The 12,200-nt window shown below is 39.1% G+C and overlaps 1 protein-coding gene across 7 annotated transcripts in view; it reads right to left on the bottom strand.

The window, feature by feature from the left end:
- Nucleotides 1-12,200, bottom strand: part of LOC122979333 (teneurin-3-like) — a 370,351-nt gene that overhangs the window by 27,988 nt on the left and 330,163 nt on the right. For all 7 annotated transcript variants that reach the window (XM_044346691.1, XM_044346690.1, XM_044346688.1 and 4 more), the window contains 11 exons: nucleotides 11,824-11,948; nucleotides 11,607-11,714; nucleotides 8,213-8,367; nucleotides 6,235-6,336; nucleotides 5,886-6,059; nucleotides 5,530-5,589; nucleotides 4,914-5,076; nucleotides 4,336-4,474; nucleotides 4,138-4,243; nucleotides 3,796-3,938; nucleotides 3,161-3,339 (listed from right to left, as the gene is read on the bottom strand). In XM_044346691.1, coding sequence (XP_044202626.1) covers nucleotides 3,161-3,339; nucleotides 3,796-3,938; nucleotides 4,138-4,243; nucleotides 4,336-4,474; nucleotides 4,914-5,076; nucleotides 5,530-5,589; nucleotides 5,886-6,059; nucleotides 6,235-6,336; nucleotides 8,213-8,367; nucleotides 11,607-11,714; nucleotides 11,824-11,948 — 1,454 coding nt within the window. The remainder of the gene's footprint in view (nucleotides 1-3,160; nucleotides 3,340-3,795; nucleotides 3,939-4,137; nucleotides 4,244-4,335; nucleotides 4,475-4,913; nucleotides 5,077-5,529; nucleotides 5,590-5,885; nucleotides 6,060-6,234; nucleotides 6,337-8,212; nucleotides 8,368-11,606; nucleotides 11,715-11,823; nucleotides 11,949-12,200) is intronic.

Raw genomic sequence — 12,200 nt, 5'->3', positions numbered from 1 at the left:
ATAAAAACTGCTCGCCTGGCGCAAACGCCAAAAAAAGTTTCTAGCTTCCGGGTTTGCTTCCGCGTTGTGCAGCCCACTTAATATGTGCAGTAGTGTTCCCCCCCTGGCCCCGCCCGTGAGTTCCAGCTTGGCCCATAGACTTTACATTGTGATGTTTACCTGCTGTTTAATGTGCTGCAGCTGAGCAGCTAATTAGCTATGTAGCTGCTAACTGACATTAGCGGTGCACTTTTCCCCGGTGAATGTTAGTTTTGTGGCTCGTTCAACAAGCTGCAGGACAAGATGTGTGTTCATGTTTCTAAGTTATCATCAAGTTTTGATGATGTGGACACAGGCTGTTTCATTCACTACCGTGTTTAAAAGAGGAAGGTATTATGCTTCATATTACCATTTAATTTAACAATAATTGAGCATTGAATATTGATTATTTTTTGAGTCACCAGCCGCCACTGATCCAGAGACATTATATCTCTAGCAATTATTGTCAAGTCTTTCTATCTTCTGAGTTCTGCAAGTTTGAACTCAAAATCATTTTGACCAAATTTTTCCTCAATTGTTATCTAGATTTGATAGCAACTTCAAAAGCTTTCTTTTAACACAATCGAAGTATAATTACTTATGTATGAAAGTATAAAACAAATTTTCACCAGTATTTTCCTTCTAAGCTCTAAAAAATTCTATTTTACATAAACAGGGGAAAAAACACAGCCTTGGTTGGCTAAACTCTTGGTTTGAATTATCTGGGGTCAAATAATAATTTATTACAGATATTTTAACCTTTTAAATGTGTCTAAAATGTAATTCCTGCAAACAGCGATGTCAGTGTTTTGTTAGTTTATGGATGGTATGTGTATGTTGTGACTTCATTTTGTGAAGGGAATCTGCTGGGTGGAGCTGAACCTTCACTCCCAACTGCCAACATCAATTTTCCTGCACAAAAGCAAGCTTTTGCAGTACACTATGAATGGGAAGAGACAGCACACTGAACAAACCAGTCTTATTAAAGTCAGCCTATACTAATGCATGAGCATTTACTGTATTTGTCCATGTAGAGCATCAGGAATTGCATTACCCACACGTTCACATCTTTTACAAAGCAATAAACAACAACATTAAAATGACAAAACATAGCAGCTATATTACCTTGTTTACCATTTCTGGGCTGCACCTAGACCTAATGTGATTTCACATTTCCTACACCACTTGCACACTGGCACATTGTGCAGTTTTGATGATAGTGAGGAGGTGAAATGATAAATAATGTACGTGAATTGATGGAGAGGAATGCTACACTTGTCGATGGCTTTGAATAACTTATTACATTCCAATCAATACTGCTCTGCTGTGAGGGAGAATCTACTCTATTTTTCCCCACACTCCAGGTACATGTAGCTCACTCTGAAACAAATCACTACCAGCCACTCGAGGCCTTGCTTCAACTGGCTCATTAGTTCAGATTTAACAAGGGCATCAGTGCTAAATTATTGTTTTCCCTTGCCGTTTAGGCTGAATGTTTGACGTGACGGATGGTGAGGATGGAGAAACTAGCATTTTCTTTTTGCAATTCCCCTCAGTATCAAGTCTAGACTAAAATGGAACCAGAAACAGAAAGTCAAAAAAGTATTCAAGCACACACCAGGATACTAGGAGAGACACTATCTATTAAGGGATTACATTAAAAAACAAAAGGAGCTAACTACGCATTTTGCATGTTGCTTCATCAGATTCACTCTGTCCACGTAGTTTGCTCCTTTTGTTTTTTTAATGTAAATGTGTAGTTCACTCCTTGCACTGATCAGTACACTGATCAATTGTTGTTGAAATGAGGGAAACAAACAAGACAATTACTGCATTTGGAATTGTGTGTCACTGGGTTTTTAGAGAGAAATCTGCATGTTTCCTTTATTGCACAAAACACAAACTTTGTCCACAATCTCAACAGAGTACAAACCTTACAAACTTCAGAAATTTAACATTTATTGTAGGGATATTTTATTAGATGTCATAAGACTGGAAAGGGTTTCATGATATTGTGTGCAAATGCAGCATTAAATGCGGCACATATTAACATGATTACATCTGTACATTATCAACAAGGACTCATGAGCACTTTGGCTTGGAAACAGAAAATTAAAAAACAATACCCTGTTTAAAAAGAAAATGTTGCTAAATGTGCCTTTTTGGTATGGATTAGAACAAAGGCATGTATATTAACCATGGTCAGTACAGTACTACAGTGGTCCTGTGGTACATTCACCAGAGCCAGAGGCTACAGTGACTTGCGTTTTCAGAAATGCTTTCCCTTTGCAGAAATAAAGAACGTTATGCACTTTATACATTTATCAGTTTTGCATTGTCATCTATGCATTTTATTTTGAATGTTGGTTCACAAACTCATCACTGTAATTTGTATGTGTTAACTGGATGTACCTCACTATGAAAGAATATTCATGTACACCTTTTCATTTTTAAAAACGTTCTTGGTAAACTTCCTTCCTATTAAATAATGATTAAATAAATAAATAATGTGGAAGGCAAACTGAATATAAAATGTCATTATTTGGCTATTGCTCAAAAAAAGCAGGACTGGTGGAGGCACTGAAGGACTACAAAGCTGGATTTCTAGGGTGAAGTCATGTCTATAATGGTGTTAAGGGAAGGTTTCTTGTCAGAGTGCTTTGTAAAGGAGATTGTTCTAACTTTTTCAGCCACTGTCTCTTAACCCTAAGACCACGCCAGACACATATCAATGATGACCCAGAACTTTAAAGTTCCATGAAATATGTACTGTGTCTCTTTACTAACCTCAGCACTGCATCAACTACTACTTTCTACCAACTACTACAGCAGCTGTAAGGCACAAACCTTGCATCTTCTTTCATTTCTTCTTTTCCACAGTGACTAATTTCTATCTGAATCACAGCCTACCCTCAGTGCTCTAAATGTAAACCAGGCGAGAAGCGCTTTCTATTTCTGAAAAAATGTTGAATACTCACACTTTGTTTCTACAGGGACAATATCATTGTGTATGATTCTCATTACAAATGAATCACAAAATAAATGGTGTCACAACACACACTCTCTTGCAAACTTTCTCCATCACTCTCTTGCATGCACACACACACACACACACACACACATAATTGTGTAAGCACCTTACCCTGCACCAGAGTGTAGAAGGAGTCTATCGATGACAGGTTGGTTGTTATGGAAACATCCTCATCCCTTCCTGATGTCTCAATGTCTACAGCAACAGCCCCTGATGACATGTCGCCATGGAGATTGGTCACCACGCCGGTGGGGAAGGTCACATTAGTCAGACGACCCTCACTGTCATAGCTACCAGGACAGTGACGATGAAGAGAGAGAGAAGAGTACAGGGACATTGGTTACCATTACTGTAATATGCTTTATGGATACCCACACACATGCGGCCGCAGCCAGTTTCTTACAGCTGAGTGTGCTGCAGCTGTTTTTAGTGGAGTTGTAATTTAAATTGAACTGAATCTATCCAGCAGGAAGCAGAGTTTTGAACTAATTTAAATTAGAAATAATATTTAAATTGTCTCCTGTGTTTATGTCTCCTGTCAGAAAATGGTTCAGGGTACGCTGGTCCTACAAAAGAATATGTCTAGACATCTACTTCTGCCAGAATTGTTATTTTGTGAAGGATTAATTCTCATTAATTTGGTTATTAGACTTGTAGACGGTTCTTGAAATTTAAATTCCATCCATCCATCAGCTCATTCACAGTACAGACATACACTCAAATATAAACAAAGCAACACTGCTCACTCATAGAAAGTAGTCCAGCCTATTTGGATGCTCTTGGTAGCTAGTAAACCACTGTTGCCATGGTAACTAAACAAGACCAGCTCCTGACCCTGAGCTGTTAGAGTCTTCAGACCGCCATTAGTCCCGATGGTCAGCCAGATGACCTATACGTGACAAAAAAAAACGGTTACATGTTCAGATTCTGTCAATACAGCCACAACTTTACTGTACAAATCTGAGTCAGTGCTGAAGAGACAAAATTTCTAAAAAAGTTTTTTTTTTTTTTTTTACAGCCTTTTCTGGATAATGTTAAATGTTTCTGTTGCGTTACATGGAACCTGGGAAAAGTCTAGCCTAACTCACCTGATTGTCTGGGGCGACCACACGTACAGGCATCCTGTTGGTATCTCTACGGATACGAAGTGTGTTCCCGCTGCTGTCAGTCACTGCAGTTACATCTTCCTCATTGCTGAGAGTTAGAGAATTGAAAAAAAAAAACAGTGAGTGAGTAAACACATAAACAATGGGAGAGAATATCTGTTCATTTCCACACAAACCAACCTGTAGCTGAAGTTGTATTTATAGTCTCCAGTGACCAGGGACATGGTGAATTGGTGAGTCCCATTTGTATCAAACACATAGAGCTCCTGAGAGGCTGGAGAAGCCACTTCATAGGAGCTAGGACCTGAAGCCAGAGAGCCTGAGGACAGACAGAAAGACAGACAGACAGAGGGATATTAACTTTCTGTATTTAAGCACTGAACCTTGATTTAGCATCCATATGCACATACAGAAACTAACAAATCCATTTCTCAGTACACTTCTACACAGACCCACACATTATAAAATGACAATATGGAATTCCAATGAATTATACATTGGATGGTGATCGTGGTTGGTGTACAGCACACTTTCTGTCCCAGGTGTAAGTCCATATGGTGCACATTCCTTGGCATGCATTTGAATGTAGACACCTCATGACATTATATAAAGTCTACCATAACGTGACAACTGCGAGAGGGAGGGTGACTTACAAGCAATTTGAGGTGGGATTTAAATTTCTATTCAGAACTTTTAAGAAGATTTTTTTAAATTCAAATATTTTGGCTCAACGAATACAGAGAACTGTATATACATACCAGTGGGTGGTTGGTTGCGTCGTATGGCTCGAATGCGGATGTTTCCCAGATCAGCCACGTAGAGTGTCCCATCCGGAGACACCACCAAAGAAGAGGGACAATTAAGCCTGGCGTCTTTAGCATAGCCGTCTCCTGTTTGGTAGCAGTCACAGTTTGCATCGTTCTGCAGGACCGAAGGATGCAGGGATAGGCAGAAGTAGAAAACAAAGAGAAAGGAGGTGAGAGAGAATAATTCAACTTGGTATGTGTTATAGAGACAGGTGGGCACCACCAAAAATTCAACAGGACCACAAATTCTCATGAATTTGATATCTTTTATTCAACTTCATTATTAATACATTCAATGGGCAGATACTACCTGCTGTAACTGTACCATTATATCATTCTGCATTGTATTGTATTGTATCTACATGTAATGTAATCTATGTAATTCTTTACACATTTGTTATGAACTGAAGTGGCTTTGGTGTGTTGATGGGAAAACAAGCTATTCTACAATGAAGGAATTAAGATTAGGACATGAAATAATGATATGAAACAAGGACACTGAGGACTGAACATGGCACTTTTCTGTGTGAAATGACATACAGTATGTGAAGTAGCTGTGATATAGTACCTTGCAGTCACAGTCAGATAGTGCTCCAGCAAGATGGGTAATTTCTCCATCAGTTGACACCTAGTGGAATGATGGCCAGAAACACACATTTAAATACTAGGGAGACAGAATTGAAAAATAATGGCACACTGAAATCATTTAATTGGCTGATGTGCCTGCATCTGGGGTTCAAATCAGGCCTTTGTTATATGTCATCTGCTACCAGAAAGTCAACACTTTGCAAAAGAACATTCTCAAAGACATGAATAAAATAAAATCAACAGACAGACTGATATCTGATGTACAGTCTTGTCATCTAGTATCCTGATTTTCACTTCACTACCTGATGTGGAAGGACATTCCAAGCTGAAGCTCACCTGTCGAATGCGGTGGATTTTCTTTTCATCTGTCTCTGCGATGTAGAGGACGCCACTGTAGGACAAGGCAATGGCTGTAGCTCCCTCTAGCATGGTCTGGACTGCTCTCTTGCCCATAGTGTATTCTATACCAGGTACTTGGCAGTGCATGGGACGACCTGCCACAATACGAACCTGAACACACACGAACACATACACACACACACCTCAGTGTTCTGCGACACATCCTATTATTAATTGTTTGGATTTTTATATTTTACCCCAAAAAGGAAATTTACTGAAAAATGAATAATGTGAAAATCCAAAACTAGTAGCAGTACTGTCAGTGTGGGTTTACTGTAGACAATACCTGTCTATTCTCAGTGATCTGCAGTACTACATTGTTGTCCAGGACATAGATGGAGTTATCCATGGGATTGATAGCTAGATCTGTGGGCCATTCCAAACGAACCTGGATGTAGAGATGACAGAGGGGAGGGAGGAGAATAAGTTTCACACAGTTTCATAAAACTATATCGTATATAGTTATACTAGTGATAGTATTAATTCTACTACTGTACTGATGTACAGTGTAATTCAAACTTTTTTTTTGTCTGAGTGACCCATGCATTGAATGGATCAGTGCCAAAGGCTTAATGGCACTGTTTGATAACCACAAAAGTTTTAAAGATTATCTATATAAAGACAAACATTTTTAATTATGTCAGAGTTGAAGAGCACAGCCCATGGCGAGGCCAAGTGAGAACAGAGGTCTGCTGCCTTAGTAAAGACTGGCAGAGATAGACTGGAAACATACAGGGAGAGAAACCACTTCAGAGAAAGTTGCTGATGGCCAATTCAACTCACCTAAAAACATGTGAGTGTTCTGTTCAAACTACAGTGGACTGAGAGGACATTTGCAAAACATTAATAACAAAGTATAAAAAACCCACACTTTACAGTCGAGAAATGGAATTTACCAACAAATTCAGAAACATGTAATACTTTCCTAATTTAAATAAACACATGAAAATCATTAAAAGTTTTACATAACAGTAGCAAAATGCTACAAACCCACTTTACAGCAGAGAGGAGGAATTTCAGTGATTCTTGGTCATGACCAAGTCCAGTAATCATGTTTATATACCTGAAACTGCACAGACAAAATGGTCTAATCATTAAGTTTGATCATTTCAAAACTAACTGGTCAAATCTAAATGTAATCGTTACTTACATTTCTTAGATTAACTACAATACCAGTCAAAAGTTTTGTCACACCTTCCCCTCACTTTGAATGACAAACTGTGCCCAAACTTTTGACTGGTACTGTACTATATATAGTATATACAGGACCTACTGCACCTATAATATGGGCTGTTTCAGACACAGCATCTACTGGTCTACTAAATCTTCACATGGTTTAAACCCTGATATGATGATGCATTAAATAGATCTACGAGGAGTAATTGTAAAGTGCATTCAAATGCATATTATGGTGACTGTATGCTTGAAAATAGAACACCATGAAGCTACAAAAAGAGCTGTGAAACCTGAGGATGTGTGGGCTGCCAGTTCATTTATTTCCAAAAGTGAACTCTGCAGGTCAACCAGATAACTGTTAGAAGTCAAACTGAGCTTAATACTGTAGAGAAGGACATACAGTCAAAGTTCAGTAAACTTCAACTCTGCAAGAAATTCTCTAACTACCCTGCTCTGCCCACACACACACACACACACACACACACACACACACACACACACACACACACACACACACACACACACACACACACACACACACAAGGGCAAGTGTCAAGTGTTAGACCTTCAGGAAAGCAGATGAAACAGGACTTAATGCGTGTGTGTGTGTATGTGTCTGTAGTGTAATATTCTTTTCATTCTGAGATCCACATCATGTTATGGAAGATTGTTCTTTCTCACTCTAAAAACAAGGTGTAAAAACAAAAGAAAGTACATCTATCTCACTCCCTCTTTCTCTCTTCGCCTCTCTCTGATAAGTTTCTGATATAAATTGGGGAAAAGTCAGCAAATGTCACCAGATATAAATCTATAGTTGTTGAGATTTAAAGGGCTCTTTTTCCTCTAATGGCACATCAGAGCACCTAGAGCCACCTATCAACTGAATTAAATCACTGTTTTGCCCATTTTGCAACCTTTTCTCCAATGAATCACATACATGTGTGTGTATGCAATTTGGCAATAGCATCTTTTACATTCGCAAAGAACATTTAGTTCCAGTGCAATAGTGTGACATTGTTACAGCGTAATCAAACATTACAGACAGGTTATCAGGGTGGATGGATGGAATACATTCAGGTGCATTTTACCTGTCTTATGTGCATGCTGGTATCACAAGTCAGAGGTCGTGCAGAGGTCAAGTCATTACTACCCAACACTGTGGAGATGATTCCATTGCGATCCACTTTCCTGATCATAGTCCCGTCCACAAAGTAGATCAAACCATTTTTGTCAACCGCAATCCCTGTGTAGAGTAGAAACATATGCAGATTATAAATACATCAGCTGCAGCATGTAAAGACAAAGGAGTCAGGATTATGCAGCAGCAGATAATGAAATAAGGACACAGTTAAAAAACAAAAAAACATTCAATAGGAACATAGGAAAGAGACCCTGAGTGTATTTAAAGAAAAGCAACTAGGATTGCTATATGTATGGAAAGTACCATATAGATGAGCAGAACAGCAGCTGTGCAAATTAAACTGAAAATGTTTCAAAATATATTTGGATGTTTGACATGGCATATGACACGGTATACCCATATCTACTAATATCATCAATAATTCTAAGAGGATACATGTGGCTGCGAAGTGAAAAAACTGTCATTCCATGTAAAACCTCCGCAGACGTCAGGGACTCAGTCCTTCCGTAGCTTAAGGGTCCCACCAGTTCACTGTCAGTTACTGTTTCCGACTGTTTCCTTCAGAGGACAACAGTTGTCCTAGAGATTCGGAGCACCATGGTAACCAAATGTGTCATTTCCTCCCGAGCTTATTTAATTTAAGGTGCTGCGTGTTGGCTTGTGGGGATTCTGCACCAGTTTCTTTTTAGGGACACCGCTTGTTGGCTGCTTCACCACATTGTCATAGTGCTGTGGCAGAGAGGGCACTGCTTATAAAGGGCAAGAAAAGACTGTTGATTGTTTATGACATGACTGGACCTCCATGCCCACAGATGTTTTGCAAAGCCAAACGTCTTTCCAACTATCCACACAGTTGTGCTTCATGTGTCTAACCACAAAAAAATTCCCTGAAATACACGAGAGCCTCATCTACAAATTTCGCCAAATTTGAAAAAACTGAACATAAAACAGTTGCAACAAATACTCTTAAGACTATTTGTGATATAAACAGCTCTGAAAAATGCAAAGATGCAAACAGTGTGCAAAATTCTGTTAAGAATTCTGTGTGAAGAATTTACAATAAATTCAGGCAAAATGTGAACAAATCATGCGAGCACAAGTGGGGAGGTTCATAAAATGAAATGGGTTCTACTTATCTCTTGGCAGTGAAAATTTAGTACATAGAGACACTTTACTTCAGATTGGTCTTTGTGAGAAATACACTTAATGCAGTGCAGCAAAGCAAATCTTCATCAAGTAGGATTATATTCTGGGAATTACAAATTTATATGAAATATGCTTGTAAATGACAGATATATCACATAAAACTTATAACAACACAAACAAATAACAAGAGATTAAACAATATATATAATTTCCTGATCATTGCCACATTTGAAAAGATGTCAGTCTAAAACATTTCCCAGAATGGCACTATACACAAATCACAACCAAAACCAATTTAGCAGAAAGGCTAGTCTGCTGTTTGTACACTTGCAAACTGCTTTTAGAGGGAATATGGAAGAGTGAAGGAGTCCAAGGTCTGTATTTAACAAGCATCTCAGAATAAACTACAGGAATCACACTAAATGTTTGACTAAAAAATAGTCCAAGTCATATTCAGAGTAAGATATACAGTACCAGTCAAAAGTTTGGACACAATGGGAAGGTGTGTCTAGACTTTTGATTGATACTATAAGTCACACCACTTGTTGTTCTATGACAAACAACTTCATGAAAAGGTTAATGACATTTGCCGTGCTGGATGCTGTGCTGTTTAGCCAGTACCCCTAACATATGTCTTTATTTTTAAGAAGCCAGTAGGCCTATACCTTAAGCATGAGCGAGCCTTGACTTGACTGTAGTATCCTGAACAATGCAATACTTACAATTATACAGTGTATTTTGATACTGTTATGTCCTCATGTATAACTTGGAGCAATTATGTTATGCTAACTATTAGTGACACTGGCATATACAAGAGAGCCACCAATTTGTAATAATTCTTTATTTAACCAGGTTTATGGTCAGGGGCATTATCAGACTGTGTGGAGTTTTGAGGTGCAGTAAACTCAGTCTCAGTTGTGAGGGACCCAAATCATCACTGTGGTAGCTGTGTTCCCTTGTTGCCAATTAAGCAGAAAATGCAAGAATCTTTGTGAATGGATGTGTGGATGGAGCAATTACACCACAGCCGATGAATATCTTTCAGATAGCTTTCAGTTAGCTCCTACATCCTGTACACCCCCCACCTCCCAGACTGTGCACATGCTTCTATCTTTTGCTCAGTGCTGAGGACTTCTAACATTTCAGCTCTGTTGTTGCTGCTGAATCCTGGAGGAATTAAGGATAAGAAAGCTGATTAAATGCGCTTAGTCCAGTTTATTAAATGTAGGAACAAATGTGTCACTCTGAGAATTTCTGGCCAGTTAAGACAAGTTACAACTCACAAGTTACAAGTTACAACTTACAAGTCCTGGACGGTCCATGATAAATACAGGCCAATTTAAATTGGGTGTGTGTGCACAGGTCAAACTTTGTGCCCCTGTCTGAAAATTGTGTTTTAAGAATACTCCTCACTGACTATGTTTACATGCACAATAATATTCCACTATTATTATGAATATGACAATATTCCAAATTTGATACAGGTCATGTAAACAGCATATTTTGTTTGGATATTCCAAATTAAGCCTTATTCCGAATACAGCATTTTCCAATCAAGGCATGTGGGATATGCCAATATTTTTCAGGTTTTAGGAGCATTCTTTGGACTACAGCTCATTTGGAATAAGCGTCTTAATCTGTATCAATTAGGGTTTTCACAACTGTTTGCACACGGACTCTTGCCTGTTTACGGGCAGCTCTGTGCGATGTAAACAAACCAACTAGCCAACAGTTTGCAAAGCTGGAACAGTGATGTATGATGGGCTGGTTGAGTAATGCACTCCTGCACAGGCAAAATAACATATGCTGGAACAAGAAGGCAAACAGAGGAGAGGAATGAGAGGAGAGTGGAGAGCTGTTCAGGAAAGGCTTGAAAAACAGGGCGCACCTTCTCCATGATGGGGACGGAGGGGACTCGTTATTATCCTGACATTCAGCCATGCACTGATAGTGACAACTCAGTGTGATGCACCAAAAACATTAATCAGTGTAGTAAACATCATGGGACAACCTAGGTAATGGATGTGCCTGTAACTATAAATTTATATCATCAGTCGTATCAATATCCTCATGCTGTGAATATATTTTGTGCTTGTAAACGTAGTGAATGAGGTTATGAGACAGGCCTAAATAATAATAACTAGCCTAAGCGTGTGTGTGTGTGTGTGTGTGTGTGTGTGCGTGTGTGTACGCACCTTTAGGTCCCAGCAACTGTGCTTCTGTAGCTTTTCTTCCATCTCCACATCGCGCTTCATCAAATGGAGGACACTGTTCACCTGTGCCGGCCACTACCTCTCCGTTACCTAGACACACACACACACACACACACACACACATTGTGCATTCATTGCACTTTTAACTGCAAACAGCATTTAAATCATTTCCAATTTCTAAAATGAAATAGAGGCTTACTGATGAGATCACGGGCACCACTGAGCATCTTGGGTCGGTAGATTCGGCGCGAGTTGGTGTCTGACACATACAGCTGCCCTGTTACTGGATCAGTGGCTAGATAGTAACGGTGAGCAGGGTTGTTGCTATGGACAAACAAGAAACAAGAAAGAACTGGTTCAGGAGGCTATGATGTCAGTATCATTGACATCAATAAAAAAAACAAAAAAAAAAACGTTAACATTAAAAGGAATACAGCTAGTACTGAGAACAGAAACCGACATCATCCATGTGTCCTTGGCAGATTGTTGCCTCCAGTTCACATGCCAGTTCTCACATAATCCAAAGTGTGACTGGAAACATGACACATTTCAAGAGACAAGATGCCTTTTTGTGCT

The sequence above is a fragment of the Thunnus albacares genome, chromosome 3 (assembly GCF_914725855.1).
Source record: "Thunnus albacares chromosome 3, fThuAlb1.1, whole genome shotgun sequence".
NCBI lineage: Eukaryota > Metazoa > Chordata > Actinopteri > Scombriformes > Scombridae > Thunnus > Thunnus albacares.
The sequence above is the reverse complement of the archived record's forward strand: the minus strand, read 5'-3'. Positions and strand labels throughout refer to the sequence as shown.